Genomic DNA, 17,299 nt, shown 5'->3' with positions numbered 1-17,299 from the left:
ACCGCGCGCCAGCCCGAAGGTCGTCGGCGCAACATGTGAGGCCGTGACCCTGAACGGGACAAACAGGACGGCATGCGCATCGACGAGCCGTAACAACTGATTACGACCCCAAGTGGGATTCCGCTGACTGTATTTCCGTTCGGTAGGAAAAATGCTGCGAGGCGGCTTCGCCGCCTGGCGCGCAATACCCAGAGTGAAGTACCCAAAATATAAGGCGCGACAGACTACACGAACTTCGCCGCAACTGCAATCTAGGCTGGAATGGCTCAGGGTGATAGCGGGCGTCAGCCGGCTGCTGGTGGGCGGCCCATCTTGTCGCCGCAATGGTATAGCTCCACGCAGCCTGCACCGATGTGAGGCATCGCTTCTGTGTTGCCTGTGGTCAGAAGTTGCCTTCGTTAAGGCTTACCCAACACTAATGGCTGAGAGGGCTACATTTTGTTTCCGCGACTGCAAACAACAAGTGCATCGACGACGCACTTATTGCGCCCCTCCGTACTGGTATGTGTATAGGTTAAACGGAGTCTAATTGGAGAGGCTTTATAAGTACAATCCACGTCGAATGCGTTGTGGCGACTACGCGGTCGTCCTCTGTCCGTGCAGACGCTATTTGAACACCGTTCTCAGCAATCATCGGGCCAGAAATCAGTGAAGGCACAATCCGCGCTTTTCTTTTCTTTTTTATTTTTGAGAACGATCGACTGTCCTGTGCGATCGCCTTTAACTCGTGGATGCTGTTCGCGCACGTGCACGAACGCTTTTCTGGTTAACATCCCTGCCTTCGCTCTTCTCCTTTCTCTCTCTCTCTCTCTCTCTCTCTTGACTGCCAAAGTCGCCCATCGTGACTTCGCACGTTGAAAAGTCCTAAACCGCATACTATTTTTGGAGATACAACCGATCCGACGGTGGGATGCGTTACCAGGTAAACAAGGTAACTGTGCTCCCATGCCACTTCAATGGCGTTAAATTTCATTGTTTGCTTCCGTGTAGCGTCGCTACACAAAAAAAGAGATAATAATAATATGAGGCTAGTAATCGAGTCCGTGCGCCTAATTTAGTTATTTGCTCGTGTCATTGCACATTTTACGTTTCTAGCATGCAGAAATATAAGAGTGCACGCATATGATTTAGCCCACGTAGATATATTGTCCACGTAAACACAGCGACATGCAGACATAATTTTGGTGACGCACAGGCTGCGGTAAATATAAGTTTTACACAGAGTATAGCAGACACAAGTACAAAACTAGCACAGTGAACAAGGAAAAAAATACTTGAGCCATTCCACTCTGTGAAGGTGGATGATCAGCGAAGCCGTTTAGCGCACCACGCAGAGATGGCACAGAACTTTGAACAAAGGTACGAACATGTATTGTCCTGGTCGGTGGTCATCGTAACGACATGTGTGCACACACATTCTCGTATCACCTCTGTTATTAAATACGGCCGTCACGTAAGACAACGAATGGCTCATCCCTTCTTAATCAATGGTTCATACCACCATATATATATATATATATATATATATATATATATATATATATATATATATATATATATATATATATATATATATATATATATATATATATATATATAGCCGAGCAGAGGCACGAGCGCGTTCGCGCGGTTGCACCGAGGGGCGCCGACGAGCTTATATAGTTCGCGAGTTGTTCGCGGACGACGGAAATGCCCTAGCCATTTGCAACTTCGCTGTAAAAAAAGACCTACGTCAGCGATAGTTCAGTCACAGCCACGAGGACCGAGTTGCGAAGCCTCACTGTTGAAATTAGAAGAGATTAAAATGTTTGGTTGCTTCGGAACTTTTGAATGCAGACGAATACTGCGGCCGTCGGTTCTGGTAAACTGAATGTGTTGACTTTAAGTCTTTCTTCTCGCTGCAAGGCTCGACGGCGCTCAAACGTTGCTGTCGGAATCTTTCAGACTTAAACGTAGGTCGCCGTGAAAAATCATAGCCTCACACGTGGCCGAATGCCGCGGAGCAGCTGCGTTCGGTTTTTGCTTGAGTTTTTGTAGGTCAAGGACCAGGCTGCGCGCTGGTTGCCCGTTGTGGGAAGCGCCGATCCCACCGCTAAGCGGCATTTTTCTTTTCTTTATTTATACCGCTCTGCACTAGGCCTGTAGAGCGAATAGCTGCATTATTGGAGACGGTTGTAGCTGTGCACATAGATGTTTCAACGCTTCCTTTAGCGAGAACTTTCAGTGACTTGAGTGCGGTGATCTTCTAACGTGTTTTCCTTGTTCTCATGTGAACTTTGCAGCTTAACCAGACATCGCCGTGAAGGCGTCAAATCGCGATGGTCGGGCTGCTGTCGCTATCAAGAGCGGGACGCACCCTAACAGCAGGACTTTACATTTCTATAAAGACATCTGTCGACATCCTCCAAATAGTTACGCCTTAGGTGGGCCGGTTACTAGCTTCCTTAGGGTAATGTAACGTTACAGGATGGGGGGGAGGGGTGATTGATGACTTAATTTGTTCAGCTATATGGCTGCTGCGGAAACACGAAAAAGCACAGGTCTCTAGTGAATGACGTAAGGATTTTATAAAGTTGTTTGTATAGCAGTAATCGCAGGACTAACGATCACGGCACTAATAAGTTAACCCCACGCGAATTCACATTCAGGCGTACCGCGCATGATTTCGCTTTGGAAAGTAAACTTCTCAACGGAACTTTTTCAGAGAATTGCGATCGATTTTTTTTTTCAGTGTTCGTTCTTTTTTTTTTCTTGCTTGGTTGCTTCAGCCGTGCACCCTAATCTGAGACGTAATGTTCTCGTCCTTATCTTGCAGGTGGTTGCTCCTTCTCTGCCTCTGCTGGAAATCACTGACGCTGTCCCCCGAAGTTGGGCAAGCGCCGGTAAGCATATTTGCATTCGCCTACGAACGCTAACCGTGACACGTGTGGTGCCCTTCAAAGCAGGCGCCAACATGCATATATAAGTGACCTGGATCGCGCTAGAATCGAAGCGCGTGGTGTCCCCATATTGCACTTCACAGCTGTGTTTGTTTTCATAGCTGTCTTTTGTTTCATTCTTGCGCCTACGAATGCGAAGAAACAAAGGCTCGCACATACAAAAAGCTGCTCCTGCTCTTCCTGGTGGCTTAATGCATGCCTGGTTTTATCAACATTTTTAGTGCCTTAAATAAATCAATACGTCTGTGTATGTCCGTTCCTTTCTTTCTTTCTTTTTCTCTTTCTTTCTTTCTTTCTTTCTTTCTTTCTTTCTTTCTTTCTTTCTTTCATTTCTTGCGCCCTACGAATGGGAAGAAACAAAGGCTCGCACATACAAAAAGCTGCTCCTGCTCTTCCTGGTGGCTTCTGTTGCGATTCGCCTGCGACACGTGGTTTTGCCGGCGCGACTGCGGCGGGGCGGCAGACATTTTGGCCCGATCGTCGTCGCCGCAACACTCATCGCCAGGTGTTTCCAGGCGCGACTGCGGCGATGCGACCGCCTAGGGATCATCCTCGCATTCCAGTCATTGTGCCCGAAACAGGCGATGCCAAAGCAGGGACCATCCTCTCGTTCCAGTCATTGTGCCCGAAACAGGCGATGCCAAAGCAGGGACCATCCTCTCATTACAGTCATTGTGCCCGACCGGCAGCGCTACAACAGGGTGCTACGAGATCGTGCTCGACAGGGTGCTACGAGATCGTGCTCGTCATGGTGCTACGGCATCGCTACGACAGTGTGCGTCACCATTAGCCCATTGTACATTCACGTGCTCGTCTTTTGAGGGGTTCCTTCTTGCCCTCAACTGCGAGAGTATAAAAACAGCTGCCCCCGGACGCAAAAAGGAGGGGCTCCGATTTCTTCTGTTGAGTGAAGTGCTCTCCCGTCTCTCTACTTCGGTCAACCTGACCGCCAACTCTTTGCGATGTTAAAATAAACAAGTTGTTTCGTTGTTACCAGTCGACTCATGCTTTGCCTGGACCTTCGGATGCTTCCAGTTGTACCCCAGGCCGCCAGGCCAACGCTACCCTTGGGGCTTGCGACCCAGGTACAACCACGGGCGTCAGCGCCGAGTTCCCAACAGATCGTACCAGCGGTCGGATCAAAACATCTGGTTGGCAGCGGTGAGATCACCTCCGACTTCAAACAACTGTCTGCCAGCGGTGAGATCGCGACAACGGAGGCCAGCAGCGAAGAGATGCAGTTGACGGTATGCTGAGCAGCTCAACGACGATCCGGGAGCAGTGCAACGAGCCCTGTGTGACGACTGGTTGCCTGCAGCGGAACGACTGCGCGGAATTCCTGCCTGCGAGGTTTGGTGAGTGCGGGACTTTCTTCTTCTGAGCTTTGCCAGGCTTTTGTTAGTGTTAGAAACAGAGCTGGTAATTGTGGTTGTCGTTGCTGCCGGGTTAGTTTGCGGCAAGACAATAGTAAGCAGTAGAGAAAGCAGCATTCAGAGCAGCCATGGATTTGAAGTCGTTGCGCAAACCGAAATTGTTGGAGCTTGCAAGAGAGTTGGGTCTGGATGTCTCAGACAAACTAAGAAAACCTGAACTGCTAAAGGCTATTCTTGAGTTAGAGGCTGAGGATGACGAGCTGTCGGAATGCCTTGAGACTATTGAAGAGAGGGAGACTGCAAAAGAAAAAGAAGAGCGTGAACGTAAAGAACAGAAAGAGCGAGAGCAACAAGAGCGTGACCGTCAACACGCTTTGGAAATGAAGCGTCTTGAGGTAGAGATGGAACGCGCTCGTAATGGAAGTCAGGCACACGGTGCAGGAGAACGAGTATTGTTCAAAATGACTGACCTGATGCGGCCGTTTAAGCTTGGAGAGGACATTGGTTTGTTCCTGGTTAACTTTGAGCGAACGTGCGAGAAGCAGGGGTTCTCTCGGGAAACGTGGCCACAGCGCTTGCTCACTTTGTTACCCGGCGAGGCGGCCGACGTAGTCGCTCGCTTGGATAGAGAGGAAGCAGAGGATTTCGACAAAGTAAAATCGAGTCTGCTAAAAAAGTACCGGCTGTCTGCGGAGGCGTTCCGTCGGAAGTTTCGGGAAAATGAGAAAGGCAGAAGTGAGTCATATACAGAGTTTGCGTATAGGCTTATGTCGAACATGCAGGAGTGGCTCAAAGAAGAGAAAGCGTTTGGTGACCACGATAAAGTTCTGCAGTGTTTCGGGCTAGAACAGTTTTATAGTCGGTTACCGGAGAACGTGCGATACTGGGTCTTGGATAGGCCAGACGTTTGTACGGTGGCTAGAGCCGCTGAGCTAGCCGAGGAGTTTGTGACGCGTCGAGCTCGCGGAGCTAAGGACGGTCAAAAGGGTGAATTTGGCTCGAAGTTTGAGAGGCCGAAGTTCACACCCATGAGAGCAAAGGGGAACACGCGTAGTGCGGATGCGAGTGGAAGCAGTGCGACCGAACCTAAGGAGACGGCGGCAGCCGAAGCCGAACGCAGAAAGCGGTTCGAGATGAGGCAAGCGCGCGTTTGTTATACGTGCCAGAAGCCGGGTCACTTTTCGGCGCAGTGTCCGGAAACAACACCAAAAGTTGTGTTTTTTTCAATAGGCAGCACTGACGAGAACATGAAGCTTCTCGAGCCTTACATGCGAGACCTCCTCGTGAACGGGAAAGAGTGCCGAGTGCTTCGCGATTCCGCAGCAACGATGGATGTAGTTCACCCGTCTTACGTAGAACCCCATATGTTCACGGGCGAGTGCGCGTGGATCAAGCAAGCCGTGGAAGCTCATAGCGTGTGTCTGCCAGTAGCAAAGGTGCTTATTGAAGGACCTTTCGGAGCGCTTGAGACAGAGGCGGCAGTGTCATCTATGCTGCCCCCCCAGTACCCGTACCTATTTTCAAACAGGTCCGATCACCTCCTGCGCGAGAAGGGGCTTTTGTTTGGTGAAGCTAGTGTTCAGGCCTTAACCAGATCGAAGGTTCGGGAGCTCGCTGCAAAGGCGGTAGTTGCGGGGCCGACGTTATCAAACAACGAAAAAGGGTCAGAGGCGCAGCAAGCTGATATTCCGAGCACGCCCGAACTGAATAAACTTGAGTCTGTAACGTTAAAGGCGCCAGATACTGGAGAGGAAATGCCCGACGCGGGAAAGTTAGAAGAGCTATCTACTGATTTGCTCATCGCGCCTACGTCAGACGGACTTGATAGGTTGCTAAAAGTCAGCCGGACGGCTTTGATAGCCGAGCAAAAAAAGGATGGCAGCCTGGAAAACGTGCGCTGCAATGTCAAAGAAGGTATCGCCAGGAAAACTGCGCGTTTTGTGGAAAGAGGTGGAGTCCTGTACCGGAAGTATCTAGACCGCAGAGGAGTGGAGTTCGATCAGCTGGTCGTGCCTCAATGCTATCGTCAGGATCTGCTGCGCTTGTCACACGGGGGTTCGTGGTCCGGACACCTAGGAGTTAAGAAAACTAAGGACCGTCTCTTGCAAGAGTACTATTGGCCAGGGTGTTTTCGGGACGCAGACCATTTCGTGAGGACATGTGACACTTGTCAGCGGGTGGGCAAACCAGGGGACAAATCGAGGGCGCCGTTGAAATTGGTACCTATCATTACGGAGCCTTTTAGACGGCTCGTTATTGATACTGTGGGACCTCTGCCGGTAACAGCCACGGGGTACAGACACATTTTGACTGTGATCTGCCCAGCGACAAAGTTCCCTGAAGCAGTGCCGCTTAAAGAACTCAGCTCAGTTGAGATAGTTAATGCACTACTGTCCATATTTGCGCGAGTTGGTTTTCCTGCAGAAATTCAATCAGATCAGGGCACAGTGTTTACTAGCGCTTTGACGACAACTTTTCTCGAAAGGTGTGGGGTAAAGCTGTTACACAGCTCAGTGTACCACCCACAGTCGAATTCCGTTGAGAAGCTCCACTCCGTCATGAAGCGCGTGTTGAGAGCCTTGTGTTTTGAACATCAAACTGACTGGGAGCTGTGTCTGCCTGGGGTGATGTTTGCTTTAAGGACCGCGCCGCATGCGCCTACGGGGTTTTCGCCAGCTGAACTGGTGTACGGTCGCTCGCTTCGATCTCCGCTTCGCATGCTTCGAGAATCGTGGGAAGGTAGGGGCGACGACCCAGTCGTGGTGGAGTACGTGCTTAAGCTCCTCGAACGCTTAAGAAGGGCACAGGAGTTGTCAGGTGAAGCAATGACAAAGGCCCAGCAGAGGGCCAAGGTTTATTATGATCGGACAGCCAGGGCCCGTCGTTTTGAGGTTGGCGATGAGGTCATGATATTGCGCACATCGCTAAACAACAAACTAGACGTGCAGTGGGAGGGCCCAGCACGAATTGTTCAGAAACTGTCGGACGTTAACTACGTGGTAAGTCTGCCAGGAAAGCGGAAAGCACAGCAAGTTTACCACTGTAATCTGCTCAAACCTTATAGACAAAGGGAAGCAGTGGTGTGCATGATGGTAAACGTTCCTGAAGAGCTTCCGGTCGAGCTTCCGGGACTAGGCTCAGTGACGAACAGGGAAGACACCGGTCAAGTCATTAGTGACCTTATCAGTAAAGCACCGCTGTCGCCTGAGCAGAAAACCGAACTACACCAGCTATTACAAGAGTTTCAAGGTCTGTTCTCTGAGAGGCCTGGTAGGACTTCGGTACTTACTCATGATATAGAACTGACCTCCCCAGAGCCAGTACGATCCAAGGCGTATCGGGTGTCACCCCGCCAGAGCGATATTATGGAGGCTGAGGTAAAGAAAATGCTACAGCTCGGTGTTATTGAGGCAGGTGAGAGTGATTATACCTCCCCTTTGATTTTAGTTGAGGTACCGGGCAAGGAACCTCGTCCTTGCGTCGACTACCGCAGGCTTAATTCCATCACTAAGGATCAAATCTATCCGATCCCTAACATCGAGGAGCGCCTTGAGAAAGTTAGTAGCGCTCAGTTTATTTCCACCCTAGATCTTGTCAGGGGTTATTGGCAGGTTCCACTTACAGAAGAGGCTAGTAGGTATGCGGCGTTCATTTCACCAATGGGAACATTCCGTCCTAAAGTGTTGAGTTTTGGTTTGAAGAACGCGCCATACTGTTTTTCAAGTCTCATGGATAAAGTGTTGCGGGGACAGCAAGAATTCGCTTTACCGTATCTAGACGACGTAGCGATATTCTCCGCATCCTGGTCTGAGCATATGACACACTTGCGGGCAGTGCTAACCCGCCTGCGCGAAGCGGGCTTGACAGTCAAGGCTCCTAAGTGCCAGTTAGCACAGGCCGAGGTTGTCTACCTCGGTCACGTGATTGGTCAGGGTCGTCGCCGCCCCTCTGAAATAAAAGTGGCCGCTGTGCGAGACTTTCCGCAACCGCGCACCAAGACCGATATTCGGTCGTTCTTGGGTGTCGCCGGCTACTATCAGAGGTACATCCCTAGGTACTCTGATATCGCGGCTCCCCTGACGGATGCTCTAAGAAAAACAGAGCCTCAAACAGTCGTCTGGGACGAGACAAAGGAAAGAGCTTTTAGCGCCCTAAAGAGTGCCCTAACAAGCCAGCCTGTGCTACGATCGCCAGACTATACAAAAGGGTTCATTGTTCAGTGCGATGCTAGTGAGCGAGGTATGGGCGTTGTACTGTGCCAACGGGAAAATGGAGAAGTAGAACACCCCGTCCTGTATGCTAGTCGTAAGCTGTCCAGTCGTGAGCAGGCGTATAGCGCCACCGAGAAAGAGTGTGCGTGTCTCGTGTGGGCCGTTCAGAAATTGTCATGCTATCTAGCCGGCTCGAGGTTTATCATTGAGACGGATCACTGCCCTCTCCAATGGCTGCAGACCATCTCTCCCAAAAATGGCCGCCTCCTGCGCTGGAGCCTCGCTTTACAACAATATTCCTTTGAGGTGCGTTACAAAAAGGGGAGTCTCAACGGTAACGCCGATGGCTTAAGTCGAAGCCCCTAACGTACGAATCAGCCTCAAAATTGTTTGTTACTGATGTTTTTCTTCCTGAGGCAGGATTTTTTTTAACATATTGCTTTTGTTTAGTGTTTCAAAGTGATGATATGCTTTCTAGTGCAATTTTTCAATTTGTGGACGCGTTCTGAGTGATGCTAGACTACTGTAAGGAACTAGGCAGTGGTATAAAAAGGGGAAAGAGCCTGGCAGGGCTTAGTGAGGGTTGTGCCGTGCTTGCTGACTGAGCGGTTGAGTTTCAGCGTAGTTCTAACGCTTGCCGGGAACAAGAACAAAAATGTGAACTCTCCCGAAGTCACTTTGCAGTGTCCCGTGCGAACCTGAACGAGAGAACGAGGCCTTCTCTGTGCGCTGCGCTCAAGAAACGTCGAGGGACGCCCGACTTCGGTTATGAGCATCATCGAGCGACATCCCTCCGGACAGCGGATGCAGTCCCCTGTCCATCGGGATCTCCTTCCCCCGGCGGGGCGGTCTGTTGCGATTCGCCTGCGACACGTGGTTTTGCCGGCGCGACTGCGGCGGGGCGGCAGACATTTTGGCCCGATCGTCGTCGCCGCAACACTCATCGCCAGGTGTTTCCAGGCGCGACTGCGGCGATGCGACCGCCTAGGGATCATCCTCGCATTCCAGTCATTGTGCCCGAAACAGGCGATGCCAAAGCAGGGACCATCCTCTCGTTCCAGTCATTGTGCCCGAAACAGGCGATGCCAAAGCAGGGACCATCCTCTCATTACAGTCATTGTGCCCGACCGGCAGCGCTACAACAGGGTGCTACGAGATCGTGCTCGACAGGGTGCTACGAGATCGTGCTCGTCATGGTGCTACGGCATCGCTACGACAGTGTGCGTCACCATTAGCCCATTGTACATTCACGTGCTCGTCTTTTGAGGGGTTCCTTCTTGCCCTCAACTGCGAGAGTATAAAAACAGCTGCCCCCGGACGCAAAAAGGAGGGGCTCCGATTTCTTCTGTTGAGTGAAGTGCTCTCCCGTCTCTCTACTTCGGTCAACCTGACCGCCAACTCTTTGCGATGTTAAAATAAACAAGTTGTTTCGTTGTTACCAGTCGACTCATGCTTTGCCTGGACCTTCGGATGCTTCCAGTTGTACCCCAGGCCGCCAGGCCAACGCTACCCTTGGGGCTTGCGACCCAGGTACAACCACGGGCGTCAGCGCCGAGTTCCCAACAGATCGTACCAGCGGTCGGATCAAAACACTTCATGCATGCCTGGTTTTATCAACTGTTTTAGTGCCTTAAATAAATCAATACGTCTGTGTATGTCCGTTCCTTTCTTTCTTTCTTCCTTTCTTTCTTTTTCTCTTTCTTTCTTTCTTTCTTTTAATGAAGTAGAGACGACGGGAGTCGCGGTACTCAAGTTTGAAGTAGCATGGAAGGACTGGGATTGTTGCCGCCAAAGTTATCGTACAATGTTTGTATGTACATGTGTTTATTTCATACAAAGGATATGAAATAAACACATGCGGATGCATGACGTATTACAGAAAATGCTGTACCGCCATTTAATTTTTACGTATGTTTACGTAGCTGCCAACTTTTACTTTCATGATGCCACTTATAAGCGGTAACTTATAGAGGCGTTACATAGCTTTTATTTATGAACCACCGGAGGCCACATAAAAAAGATCCTACAATTGTTAACGTATAGCTGAATTCAATATGACAGCGGAGTTGCAGTCGTTTGAGAACAAAGTGAGCAGTGTAGGTTTGCCATGGGCCGCGCGACAGCCTACGAAAATGAAAGCATCTGGCAATGTCGCAAGATGTCAACCGAATGTCGTTCAAGAGATGCATCCCTTCCTGCCCACCACGTACGTCGGTTGGCGTCACCATGCGTTCAGCTGCGTCTTCTCGCATTTCCCGCCGTCGAAGTATATACAGAAGGGGAGAAGGGTATCTTCGTATGTGGCCTCACAGAAGTGCGTCGCAAGCGTTGTATCTACGGCGGCGAATTCCTGTAGAGGCTGAATCCTCACTGCCTCGCGTTCCTGACTGCTGGAGGTCTGATTCTCAGTCTACAGATGTCGGCCGCCGCGCCACATACTCAACAGTCTCGCGCACATCTGGTTCGCCTAAATACGCGGGGTCATTAACGCAGCCCACGTCGCTGTACCTCGTCGTCTTCGTCTCGTATCGTGTTTCGCTCTGTCCACATCCTTAGAGTAACCCTCGTTTGCCTGCCCCTCCCCTGCCAATGCTTTTCCTTTTCTTTTTGCATCGTGTCTCAATGGCGAGCAGCTATCTCTTCCCTTCCGGTATCGACGGGCTAGCCCTCCGAAATGGGCAGCCGGAAGACACGATGACGAAGACATCGGTCGGGGAGAAGGCGTGAGCTACATTTGTTGTCTGACGCTCATTGCGACCGCGGGGTACAACGCGACACATGTGGCTCTCCACCGGACGTCCTCAATCGAATGAATGAAGTGCGCCGGTCGCTTTTTGGCAGCCGCCGGTACTCGCGCCGAACCCTTGCCGCACGCCGCTCTGCCAGCACGCTCTCACGCGCGTCCCCATCTGACAACGGTACCCTCGTTGTCTCCGAGCGCAGCGCGTAAGCTGCCGTCGCGTACACTTTCTCCACTTGATTCTAATTTGTAAGGCGCGAGTTCGTAAGAATGCATTGTAATAAAGAAGGGAGAGCGAGCAAGAAGAAGCAAATCGCAGAAGTGTAAGGTTGAACGCTGGCGTGACATTTCAGTGACGTGTGTGTCCGGAGAAGGAGGGTGCTGGAGAAGATGCGTGCAGGAAAAAAAAAAAATGCAGCGTTCGAACTGTCACGTCCACGTTCCGAGAACGGGCAGCGAGCAGATGGGTTCGGGGGAAACTTCCATTTGCGATCCGCCCGAAATGGAAGCGGCTTGATATAGAGGTTCTATAGTCAGCGCATCAATTGCAATTGCTGTCACGGCCCAAGTATTCATATGATTCTTGAACGAGTTTGTACGCTTCATAGGCGTTAGAAGACGAAATTTATACCGCGTGTTTCAGCGAACACTTTCAATTTTTTTTTTAGATACCTGTGGCAGATAGCAAAATTCTAGTCCATGAGTTGGTCTACTCGAAGAGGTGGACATTACTTGCACGAAAAATTTAAACCCATAATCGACTAATTAACAAAAAATCACTAATTAAGTTTTTAAGTACTTACCTTATGGCAAATATTGCAATATACAATTAAATTATAGCAAATTATAGGGAGTTCGCAAGGCGGATTCACTTGGAACGAATTCTCAGGATGATACCAGTTTCGAGATATTAATTCCCAAACTTTGCGGAGAAATGCATTGGTGTTCCAGTTACTTTTGTTCTTCAATGCATAAAACGGCGCTTTGTTAAGAAAGTAAGTGGAACGATGCTGCATTTTTTTACCGCAAGTTTGACGGCGCATATCTCGCAAATGGAGTCATCCACATATTTCCTTTCAAGTGGATATGCCTTGCAATCTCACCTGCTAGAATTTGTAAATTGCAATATGTGTCATAAGGTAATTCGTTAAAACATCATTAGTGAATTTTCGTTAATTTGTAGATTACGCGTTTCCATTTTTTATGCAAGTATAATGTCCGCGAGTAGACCGGCTCATGAACTACAATTGCGCGATCTGCCACAGGCAATTAAGAAAAAAAAAAGATTGGGAAGTGTTCGCTGACACGTCCTGTATAGTACGCACTGTACTATAGGGGCGGTGGGCGTGAGGCTAGCTGGCGTATATAGCACTGGGCAACCGTCGACCAGAGTGGAACGCGGATGTGCGGTCCTCAAGCTGCGCCTCCGAAACGGCTCTGCACTCGCACTCACCAACACAGATGCACGCACGTCGTGGGGAAAGAGCCTGCAAAGGGAGAGCTCGAAAACAGTGAGACGGGGATGAAGACGGATGACGTCCTGGCCAAATAGCGGCTACGCTTTATGCCCTCTCCGCACTCCTCGCGTTGCCGTGGCGTGTGGCGCTGGGGCGGGACGATGAAGAAAAAGAGCTCAGCTTTCACGTCGCTCTGTCAAACGATGCGCCTTGTAATTCAAGCAGGAGTCGTAAGGCCGTTCTTTCACTCTCAAGATCAGACTCCTTAACCTTGCTCTCGGGAAGCTTTTTTTCTTTTTTCGTTTACCTTTCTTTTTTCTCGCGAGCTTTCTTCTGTTCGGTGGGGCGGCGCGTAGGCTATGGTCAAGTTCGAGCTAGTTTATTCCCGACAAGGCCACCGTCCGCGTTCGTTGTTTCAGTCGTGGTAATCTACACGTCCGCCTGGTTTAAGCCAGGGATTGCGTCAGTGGTTGTTCCAGCCGTCGGGGCTCACCGGAACAGCATATTGCCGAACTGTAGCGACGGCGAAGGACCCGACAGTGGCCCAACTGCGAGTCCCGAAATTGACTCGTTATTGGACGAACTTGCGCCGAGGAAAAACAAGTAGCACTCAAGCGCAGATAAAGCGACGAGCGCAGTCTTCGGTCGTATAAAACGTTATATGCGGGTCAAGTGCGTCGTTTATTTATGCATGATTCACCGCACATTCCAGCGTAATAGCGGGCGCTCGCGTTCGTTCCAGATTGCACAGTCAACCACAAGACACGAGATCTGAGAAAAAGCTGAATGTCTGCGTAGCCTCACAACGCAGCCTATAGTTTTCGCATTTACAGTCTCTATACTAGCATATCTGAACCGCGTTGTAATGTTCTGACTTTACTGACTACATGATGTTGCAGGCTGCTCGGAAATTGAGCGTTTTCTGAGATCCCGTTGTCCGTAAACTTTTGTGGTTGACTGTACACCAACGTTCACTTTGTGGATGCAGTCCGGTTAGACAAGATTATTTCGCTATGGAATCGGCGACAACATTCAAGAAAGTTCCTACACATGAAGACGAGTCTTCCGCCGAGCGATAACATTGTAACAGTGGTTATCTGGTGAAATATACATATATATAAACACAGACCGTCGTCTTCGTGCGCTGTAATGTATTGCCTGCGATTTCATGCCGTACAATATTGACACGCTTACATTGATTTTTTTTCTGATGACCATTTTTTACCGGCTAATCAGTGTTAAAAGCGCGCGCGCGTGTGTGTGTATGTGTGTGTGTGTTGGAAAGAGAGCGAGAGAACCTGCTGCTAACGCATTAGATGAGCTTGGATCGATAGGAATCACTGAAGTCTGCTGAATTTGCTATGTTAAGCCTCTCGCTCGACGTCCACATTTTTTGTGGACGTCGTGTGAAAAGTTCGGGTGGATCAAGCATGTGGCGAAGGTGTGCCGGCACTTGCACGCATCGCAGCATTGCGCAATATCAGCACCATTTCTGATATGTGAGTGCAGTGGAAGCTTCATTTGCTAAACCTTCTTTATGCTTCCCACCCTCTTTCTTAAGACTGTATGGCATAATGACTGCTCGCATAAATTGTGCACTGTATCACCACGCATTTCGTCGCGTTGAACGCGATATGCAAACCAAATTTTCTTATTATTACTTATTATTAATAGCGCAGTGTGCGCTCTTGCGTCCCGAAAGATGGTGGGCTGCCATGCGCACGCGGCCTTCCTTCCACCACTCGGGTTTCTCCAAATGTGGCGCGAGAGTCGTTTTCCGAAGACGAATTCGCCGTCGGGCGCCCACGGAAGAGGGAGAGCTTCCACGCGCCCAGCCGCAGCCGTTGCGGCGTCGGCGCACGTCGTGCATTATGTATACAGAGACACGAGCACAAAGGGCCTTCGCCGGAGCCTCGCAGAGAGCGATGTCCGTTTGCATACACGAGGCCCTGTTCTTCCTCTGCCAAACGCCGTGCCCAGCCAGCACGCGCCGTCAGCCTGAAAGAGAGAGCGGGGGGGAAGCACATTACTCGGAACACGAGTCCGTCGCCTCGACGACCGGCGTCCGTCGCGGCAGCAGCTAACAGCAGCAGCCGTGCGTACCAGCCACGCCAGCGGCGTCGGCGGCGGCGGCGGCGAAAAGGGCCCCGCGCGCACGCGAGCCGTTCGCATTAGCATCGCGCCCGCGGTCCGACGCACCTAGAGGATTACTTACTGCCACGCCAGAAGCGCGGGGAGGAGGAAGGGAGAAGGGGCACGGGTGTGCTCGAAATTCGGCCCGGAGAATCGAGACGTGCTCGACCATCACGCCTGCCAGGGCCTCACTGGTCCCCCGGTCTTGGTATATGATCGCTTTGAAGGCTCCTCAACAAGCCCCATATATATGTTACGCAGCAAAAAGTAACAAATTAAGCTCAAAAATACACTCACTTCTTTTGTCCACACAGAACGCACTTGTCTTTGCGACTTATATGCTCAAGGCTGTCAGACTTTTGACAAACTCAATAGAACTTTCACGTACGAGGAGCAAAGGGTTCTTTTGGTGGGGAGAGTTGATGTTTGCTGGGAAATGCAGAACTTTGTTTCTACACTGAAGGACCCGAACGCCAGTCACACAAACTACTGCAGACTTTGCTTGACTCTGTGCAAATAAAGCGCTGCTATACCGAATACTGTTGCGTTTCGCCTGCGACACGTGGTTTTGCCGGCGCGACGGCGGCGGGGCGGCGGACATTTTGGCCCGATCGTCGTCACCGCAACACTCATCGCCAGGTGTTTCCAGGCGCGTCTGCGGCGATGCGACCGCCTAGGGATTTCGTTCCAGTCATTGTGCCCGAAACAGGCGATGCCAAAGCAGGGATCTCATTCCAGTTATTGGGCCCGAAACAGGCGATGCCAAAGCAGGGATCTCGTTCCAGTCATTGTGCCCGAAACAGGCGATGCCAAAGCAGGGACCATCTTCTCGTTACAGTCATTGTGTCCGACCGGCAGCGCCACGACAGTGTGCTGCGCAGCGCCACGACAGTGTGCTGCGCAGCGCCACGACCAGGTGCTACGAGATCGTGCGCAGCGCCACGACATGGTGCTACGGCATCGCTACGACAGTGTGCGTCACCATTAGCCCATTGTACATTCACGTGCTCGTCTTTTGAGGGGTTCCTTCTTGCCCTCAACTGCGAGAGTATAAAAACAGCTGCCCCCGGACGCCAAGGAGGGCTCCGATTTCTTCTGCTGAGTGAAGTGCTCTCCCGTCTCTCTACTTCGGTCAAACCTGACCGCCAACTCTTTGCGATGTTAAAATAAACAAGTTGTTTCGTTGTTACCTGTCGACTCATGCTTTGCCGGGACCTTCGGATGCTTGCAGTTGTACCCCAGGCCGCCAGGCCAACGCTACCCTTGGGGCTTGCGACCCAGGTACAACCACGGGCGTCAGCGCCGAGTTCCCAACAGATCGTACCAGCAGTCCGATCCAAACATCTGGTTGCCAGCGGTGAGATCGCCTACGACTTCAAACAACGGTCTGCCAGCGGCGAGATCGCGACAACGGAGGCCAGCAGCAAAGAGATGCAGTTGACAGTATGCTGAGCAGCTCAACGACGATCCGGGAGCAGTGCAACGAGCCCTGTGTGACGACTGGTTGCCTGCAGCGGAACGACTGCGCGGAATTCCTGCCTGCGAGGTTTGGTGAGTGCGGGACTTTCTTCTACTGAGCTTTGCCAGGCTTTTTGTTAGTGTCAGAAACAGAGCTGGTAATTGTGGTTGTCGTTGCTGCCGGGTTAGTTTGCGGCAAGACAATAGTAAGCAGTAGAAAAAGCAGCATTCAGAGCAGCCATGGATTTGAAGTCGTTGCGCAAACCGAAATTGTTGGAGCTTGCAAGAGAGTTGGGTCTGGATGTCTCAGACAAACTAAGAAAACCTGAACTGCTAAAGGCTATTCTTGAGTTAGAGGCTGAGGATGACGAGCTGTCGGAATGCCTTGAGACTATTGAAGAGAGGGAGACAGAAAAAGAAGAGCGTGAACGTAAAGAACAGAAAAAGCGAGAGCAACAAGAGAAAAAAGAAGAGCGCGAACACGCTTTGGAAATGAAGCGTCTCGAGGTAGAGATGGAACGCGCTCGTAATGGAAGTCAGGCACACGGTGCAGGAGAACGCGTATTGTTCAAAATGACGGACCTGATGCGGCCGTTTAAGCTTGGAGAGGACATTGGTTTGTTCCTGGTTAACTTTGAGCGAACGTGCGAGAAGCAGGGGTTCTCTCGGGAAACGTGGCCACAGCGCTTGCTCACTTTGTTACCCGGCGAGGCGGCCGACGTAGTCGCTCGCTTGGATAGAGAGGAAGCAGAGGATTTCGACAAAGTAAAATCGAGTCTGCTAAAAAAGTACCGGCTGTCTGCGGAAGCGTTCCGTCGGAAGTTTCGGGAAAATGAGAAAGGCAAAAGTGAGTCATATACAGAGTTTGCGTATAGGCTTATGTCGAACATGCAGGAGTGGCTCAAAGAAGAGAAAGCGTTTGGTGACCACGATAAAGTTCTGCAGTGTTTCGGGCTAGAACAGTTTTATAGTCGGTTACCGGAGAACG

At 50.7% G+C, this 17,299-nt stretch overlaps 2 protein-coding genes across 4 annotated transcripts in view; one reads left to right on the top strand and one right to left on the bottom strand.

Moving 5' to 3' along the window:
- The window catches only part of LOC142570884 (acetylcholinesterase-1-like), a 162,002-nt gene that overhangs the window by 66,292 nt on the left and 78,411 nt on the right, over positions 1-17,299 (bottom strand). The gene's annotated exons all lie outside the window — the stretch shown is intronic.
- Positions 1-17,299, top strand: part of LOC142572121 (ADAMTS-like protein 4) — a 71,150-nt gene that overhangs the window by 22,317 nt on the left and 31,534 nt on the right. For both annotated transcript variants that reach the window (XM_075681011.1, XM_075681010.1), the window contains exon 2: positions 2,816-2,882. In XM_075681011.1, coding sequence (XP_075537126.1) covers positions 2,816-2,882 — 67 coding nt within the window. The remainder of the gene's footprint in view (positions 1-2,815; positions 2,883-17,299) is intronic.

This window comes from Dermacentor variabilis, chromosome 2, assembly GCF_050947875.1.
Source record: "Dermacentor variabilis isolate Ectoservices chromosome 2, ASM5094787v1, whole genome shotgun sequence".
NCBI classification, from domain to species: Eukaryota; Metazoa; Arthropoda; class Arachnida; order Ixodida; family Ixodidae; genus Dermacentor; species Dermacentor variabilis.
This window is presented reverse-complemented; position numbering and strand designations above follow the sequence as displayed.